The sequence below is a fragment of the Mirounga leonina genome, unplaced genomic scaffold (genome assembly GCF_011800145.1).
Source record: "Mirounga leonina isolate KUSES-001 unplaced genomic scaffold, KU_Mleo_1.0 Mir_418, whole genome shotgun sequence".
NCBI classification, from domain to species: Eukaryota; Metazoa; Chordata; class Mammalia; order Carnivora; family Phocidae; genus Mirounga; species Mirounga leonina.
Window position 1 is genome coordinate 7,957,608 of NW_023270739.1, and position 7,102 is coordinate 7,964,709.

The following is a 7,102-nucleotide window of genomic DNA, read 5'->3' on the forward strand; positions in this document are numbered from 1 at the left end:
ATTCCATCAGAGAAGCAGGATCACTAGGAAAGATGTAAACAAGAGTTTTGCCTTGAGGATTGAATCTTCTTCAATCATGGGAGCTGCTTAAACCTTTTATATGATGCCATTATATCTGTGTCAGGTCTGCCAGGCAGGCTGTCAAAAATAGAAGACATGTGTGATTTATTATTTTTTTTAAAGATTTTATTTATTTATTTTGACAGAGAGAGACACAGCAAGAGAGGGAACACAAGCAGGGGGAGTGGGAGAGGGAGAAGCAGGCTTCCCACGGAGCAGGGAGCCCGATGTGGGGCTCGATCCCAGGACCCTGGGATCATGACCTGAGCCGAAGGCAGACGCTTAACGACTGAGCCACCCAGGCGCCCCGACACGTGTGATTTAAGAGAAGCAAGGACAAACAGAAACCTCCAGGTGTGAGCTGGAACCATGAGGACGGGCTGGAACCACATCAGCCTCTCACCACCTCCAAGAGTCCAGTGAGGGTGACTTGCAGAGGAAACTGGTGCCCTTTGGCACAGAGCTAAACACACATCCAGCACAGGAGCTGGGACCTGACACTGAAGGGGTTACTGAGAAACCTGCTATCATTCTGTGTTGTTCTTTTGTGGCAATTTCAACTTTCTCTCACTGCTTTGAAGATCTTCTCTTTGACTTTTGTGTTCTGAAACTCCAAACTGTGACCCAGCAGATATAAATATATATATATATTTATATATATATATATATATCTGCAGATAAGCAACAACGTGCATGAACTGCAGCAGCAACTCTTTACTAAAAAGAAGCTTGTTGTTGCAAATATCCCCCTTCTGAATCTCTTGCAAAATGTCTCTGATGGCTCACACCAATCTGGATCCACACAGGGAAGGAAGTTCTTGGAAATATTGTATCAGCTTAGTTAAGTCAATGTAAGACAAATCCACCACAATACTTGCCATTGCTTTTGCTTATCGTATGTGCTTGCATCTCAGACTGTCCCTCAAGGATCTTTTTCTTCTTGAAGATGTACTTTAAAGATACTTTTGGTTCAAGGATCTTGGTGGCAACCTCTCAGTTTTTATCTGTACATGTGTTCATTTCACCGTCACTATTGAGATGGTTTTACTGAGCATATAATTCTTTATTGAAAGTTATTTTGTCTCCAAAATGTGGATATCATGCTATTGACTTTGGCTTCCATTGATACTGAGAAGTCTGCTTATCATGTTAATTGTTATTTTGTAGTGACCTCAACCTTCTCCAGTTTTAAAATCTTCTCCTTGACTTCAGTGTTCTTGCAGTTTCAAAATGTTGTAGCCATGGATGGACCACTTTTTATTTATCCTGCTTGTCCAGACATGCTCCTTAGACCCACAGATTTGGGTTTCTCATCAGTTTTGTAATACTTCATCTGCCATCTCTTTAAACATTGCCTCTCCATTCTCTATATTTTCTCTTTCTGAGATTCTGATTTTTTAAAACCACATGCTATTGTTTGTATCTCTTAACTTCATTTTCATGTTCTCCAACCACTTGTCTCTCTGTGTTATATTCTGGGTAATTTCTTTGATTTTCTCTTTTCCAATGCACTGGCTTTCTCCTCTCTAATACACTGTCTAACCCACCCACTGGGTTTTCTGTTTCAGCAGGTGCACACACACACATCTGCATGTGGGTACACGCCTAAGTGTGTATGTACATTCCAGCTCTCTTTTACAAATCTGCCTGGTCATTCTCTTCAACTTGTTAGTTTTTATGCTTTGATCCTTTATTTCTCTAAACATTTTAGTCACATAGTTCAAAAACTTGTAGTCCCTGGGGCTCTAAAGCTATTGCTTATTCTCACTGCCTATTCTCACTCATGGACAGTTAGTGATCTTTGACTATGAGCTTTTGCTTCATCTAAACCCATCATCCCTGGGTGAGGACACTTCACTCCAGAGGGGGCTTCCTTCTGCTTCTGCTTGGAGGCAGGGATGTCGCTCTGTCAGGATCAACTCAGCCCTCAGCCCCAGGGCCTTGACCTATCACAAGAGTCCCTGGTCCAGCCTCCCCACATCATAGCCTCCCTGGGGTTCAAGCATTCTGACAGCAGTGCAGCCTCTGCATTTCAGAACAACCCCCACCCCTCCATGCTGTGAGTTCTGGCCCCAGCTGTGACATGGGGGGCTTGGGAGGAAGGGGAGAGGGAGGGTCACTGAAGAACCCCACTACTTCTTGTAAGGCTGTGATTCTTTGAAGAGTGTGTCTTATCTAGGGCCCCTCAATCAGTCTGGTCAGGCAACATGTTAGAAGCCAAACAACTGGATTTGCTACAATGGAGCTTTCAAGGTCTGTTGAATTTTTGTTGAGTGGATATTTTCTAGTGTGCTGTTATGGATTGTATTGCATCCCCCCCCCCCTAATATATGATGGAGTCCTAACCCCCAGTACCTCAGAATGGGACCTTACATGGAAATGGGATCTATAGAGAGGCAGTGAGGTCAAAATGAAGTGCTTAGGGTGGCCCTAATCCAATATGGCTGGGGTCCTTATAAAAAAAGGGAAATTTGGACACAGAGACAGACATGCACAGAGAGAAAAAGATGTGAAGAGACACAGGAAGAACGCTATGTGAATATGGAGGATGGGAATGATGCATTCATAGGTCAAGGAATGCCAAAGAATGCCAGAAAACCACCAGAAGCTAGGAAGAGGCAAGGAAGGATAGCCCAATGGGTTTCTTGGAAGCATGGCCCTGCCAACATCTTGATGTTGGTGGACAGAGCAAAGGAATGGGGCAGTTAGAATACAGGCCCAATACCAGAGCCCCCTTCCCTATATAAATGACCCCTAATTGATGCTTATTAATGAGGATTTTACTCCCTCTCCTTTCTTTCCTCAAAAGATATTGTCTTTCACAGTCTGGACCTTTGAGATGAAAGGGTTTATTTAATTCTGAGACCAAGTGTGCAGATAGACAGAATACAAGCCAAGCCGAGCCGGTCCATGGATTCAAACCAGGAAGTCTGTCCCATGCTCCCAGGCTTTCCTGGTCCTAATCTCCTCGGAGGGCTTCTTACCAAGTGTCCCTCCCTGCCCCAGGGACACCATCAGCTCAGGGGACAGTGTTGTAGACCGCGTAGTCATCCTTCTGGGTGACATGCAGCTTCCAGGGGAAGAGGTGCTTCTGGGAGGGGAGATGTTGGGCCTGCCTCACCATGAGTGCCACGTCCTCGTCTGAGAGAAGCCGCACCAGATCCCCCTGAGCATCCCGGTAATTTAGGGCGATGTCCTCCCTCTGGAACTCCCGCCTGGGTGGGAAAGACCAGGGTTAAAAAAAGATCCGGGGGCCTTAGGCCTAAGCCTCAGGGAGATAGGGAGCAGGGGCTGAGGGAGTTTTAGAGCCAGGATCTAAGAATCAGAAGAGGTCAGAGCTTGACACAGGCCTTATCACCCGTGTGGTCCATCCTCCCATTGTACAGATGGAGAAACTGAGACCTACGGGGGAGAAGGGGCTTGCCCAGTAAATTAGGGGCACAGCTTGAAATGCCTTGTGTATACATGCGCAGAGCTCAGAACTGTCGTGGGGAGGAGGCGTGAGTTTGGCCAGGCACACAGTAGAGAGAATCAAGTTCCCAGAGCTAGCTGTGAACAGCTATGGGGAAGAACTCTTTAAGGATTGGGACTGTCTGATGTGGGGTGCACGAGGCTGGTGACAGTAAAAACGGATACAACCTTTCCATAGGTAACTCGACAAATGGGGTTGGAAGCCTGACAGGCTTGCAAACACCTTGATTCCAAAATTCCACTTCTAGAAACTCATCATAAGGGAACAATCATGCCAGTCACCAAATAGGAGAATCACAGCATTCTTTCTGGTAGTGAGAAAGCGGAGGATGATCTAAACGGCCAAGAAGGGGTGGTTACAGTGATTGTGGTGCATCCCCAGAATGACATGGCACAGCCCGCTGACGTCATATTTATGGGGGGGTTGGAGGTGGGCACTGAGGCCACCTGCGTGTGCATCTAATAATGAGAGGAGGCCTATCTATAGTTCACTTCTTTCTGCCTTTCTGTGATTTCTGACATCTCGTGTTTTTAAATTATGAATAGGAATTACTTTCATAGTCAGGAACAGAACAAGGTTATTTCCATTCTGGGTGAAGAGGCTGGCTCTTGGGAGGTGGTGGCTCTCTGATGGCCGAGGACCCAAGTCCAAGGCTTTTCGCTAGGAAGACTCTAGCTGTAGCTGCAAATTCACACTCATGAACTGTGTGGCCTCCTCCAAGCCCTTGTGTGTCTCTGTGCAGACCCCCACTCATCTTCGTCGCGGGGGGCTGATATCTGCCCGGCGCGCCAGGCTGGGGATAAGAGAAATGCAGAACACCTAGCGCCTTCACGCGCTGTGTTCCTCCCTCTGTCTTCTCCTCCAGGGTGTCTGACCCCTGCCCTCCGTCCTCGCCCCTCTCACCTCATGAGCTGTAGCAGGTCCTTGAACAGTGGAGTGCTGCTGAGGTCCTCCTCCACGGCGATGTCCCTAAGGGGACAACGGGCAGTGGTGAGCAGGCATCAGGTCGAAGGGGGACACGGGAACAAGGCCGGCAGGACCACGCCGGATCTTGTTACCCAGGTATGGCTTATCTGGAGGGCTTTTAGTTGGGCGAGGAGATCTGCTTTGGGTCTCAGAGCCCAGAGTGTGATGTGGGGGGTGGGGTGGGGCTGGGGGCGGGTGGGGGTTGGCCAGGCCACGAACTTGGTGGTGCTGATGGTGTCCCCATAGAAGTAGCAGCGCAGCCAGTTGGTGGGGTCTTCTTCCTCCGGGAAGTCCTTGAGGATCTTCACGAACGACTGCGGGAAGATGCCCGTGGCTCCGCGGACAGTGCCCTGGGGAGGAAAGGAGGGGCTGCGCTGTCAGTGGGAGGAGAGGGAGCAGGACCGAACCCCCCCCCCCAAGCTCCCTTATCATCATGTGGACGAGGTCGTATGCAGAAGCAGAAGAAAAAGTGACAAAGGTCACCATGCTGTTCACCCCAAGACATATTTCTGTTCTAGAATAAGTCAAGATCGCACTTTATCTGGGAAGCTGCTTTCATCTAATTCAGTCTTTCATTCAGAGACTTCATGAGCACCAGCCACGTGGCAGGCCCTGGGACTCGGGGTGGATGGCAGTCCCTGCGACTCAGGGTGGATGGCAGTCCCTGCCCTCCTGCCGGGAGCGCGTACTGTAATGGGTGATGGCCACTGCGCAGGAAGTAGGTGAGCTTCACGCTGAGCCAGTGGCCAGGGTGTTAAGGAGGAACCCAGATGAAGGGAGAGGAAGAGGTGGTCCCTTCACTCACTCATTCATTCATTCATTCATTCATTCCGCAGATAGCACAGAGCAGCTGCTCTAGAGCCAACGGACAGAAAGTTCTCTCCAGCCCCAGCCATGCACGACCCAGCCACCGCCTGTGTTTTGCCCACATGTTCTCTTAATCTTCACAACCCTAGAGAAGACATATTATCCCAATCCCATTTTACAGACACGTAAACTGAGGCTCAAAGTAGTCCCCTCGCTCCTCCCCTGACCCTCCCCTTAACCTGAGGTCAGAAATCGGCCAGCCTACTAACATAGAGAACTTTCAAGAAAACAGGAAGGTAACAAGCACTCCCTATTTCTGGAGAGTTTCCCAGCAATACCCAGTAGCACAGGGTCCCAAGACAGGGCTCCAGGACTGGGGTACAATCAAAGCTGCCAAGTCCGTGAAACCCATGGTCCTCAGGCCTCTCTAGCCCCTGGACGCCAGGGACCCTGCCCTCCCTGGAGTCCCCCTGGGGCCCGTCCCACCATCTCCTTTAGACACCTCCTGCTTCAGGAGCCTCAACAAAAGGGAATCTTGTTTAAGAATAGCAGGACCCAATCCAAACAGCTGGAACCAGGGCCAGGGCCTCCCATCTCCATTCACCGAGTCAATATGAGCCCCTGTAGGGGCCAGCCATGTCGCACGTGGGGACGAAGCAACCATCGAGACAGGGCCTGGCGTCGAGAGTCTCATTTCACCTTCCCAGCAGCCCCGGCACCAGCCAGATGGGTGCATCTAGGCCCTCTATGGGCCAAGCCCCCAACAGCTGCGCCTCGGTCAGCCCTCCCAGGGCCGCGATGAGGAAACTGCCCGACAGCTATCTCCATTTACGGAAAAGGAAACCACAGGGTTGAGCAATGTTCCCAGGGACGCAAAGCTAGTTAAAAGCAACTAGGAAATGACACGACAGTCTGACTCCAGAGCTCAAGGTCTGCATCACTATCTTTTCTCGCTGCCCGCAAGGCATCCCAGATGACACACCAGTGAGTCTCAGCTGTGGGTGATTTTGTCCCCCAGAGCCAAATGTCTGGAGACACCTGATTGTCAACTGCAGGACTGCTACTGGCGTCTAGTGAGCAGAGACCAGGGATACGGCTAAACCCCTTACAATGCACAGGATGGCCCCACACCAAGAACAATCTGGCCCCAAATGTCAACAGTGCCGCGGCTGAGAAACCCCGTGATAGACCAAGATATTAAACTCAGTAGATTAACCGACTTGCCTGAAGCAACTGTTTGTTGGCATCAGAACCAAAGGCAAGTGTGGTCTCCAGAATCTTCTGTTCCAGTCACACACCTGCCTCCCACCCAGCTGCCCCCACCCAGCTGTTCTGATTTCCAGGACTATCTTCAGAGGGCATCTCTTCCTGGAGCATTCCTTGACTCTGTCCCCTCTGATTTCCCCCACAACCAGACCCAAAACAACCTCACTTCCAACTTACCTCCAACCTCACCCCCAACCTCACCCTTATCCTCATTCCCATGCATACCTCCACACTTAACCCCATCCTCAGCTCTAACCTCACCTCCAACCTTATCCCCATTCTTAGCTTTAACCTCACCTCCATCCTCACCCCCATCCTCACCCCCAATTTCACCCCCATCCTCATCACCATCCTCACCTCCAACCTCACCTCCAATTTCACCCCATCCTTATTCCCATGCATACCTCCAATCTTATCGCCATCCTCAGCTCTAATCTCACCTCCAACCTTATCTCCATCCTCAGCTTTAACCTCACCTCCATCCTCACCTCCAACTTCACACCCATCCTCACCCCCATCCTCACCTCCAAC

The 7,102-nt window shown here is 50.0% G+C and overlaps 1 protein-coding gene across 3 annotated transcripts in view; it reads right to left on the bottom strand.

Moving 5' to 3' along the window:
• Positions 1-287: 287 nt before the first annotated feature.
• The window catches only part of NCF4 (neutrophil cytosolic factor 4), a 19,844-nt gene continuing 13,029 nt past the window's right edge, over positions 288-7,102 (bottom strand). The window contains exons 7-9 of one of the 3 annotated variants that reach the window (XM_034987590.1): positions 4,718-4,848; positions 4,436-4,501; positions 288-3,275 (exon numbers count right to left, since the gene is read on the bottom strand). In XM_034987590.1, coding sequence (XP_034843481.1) covers positions 3,080-3,275; positions 4,436-4,501; positions 4,718-4,848 — 393 coding nt within the window. In that variant the 3' untranslated portion in view covers positions 288-3,079. The remainder of the gene's footprint in view (positions 3,276-4,435; positions 4,502-4,717; positions 4,849-7,102) is intronic. The other 2 variants (XM_034987588.1, XM_034987589.1) reach the window with 2 other exon arrangements.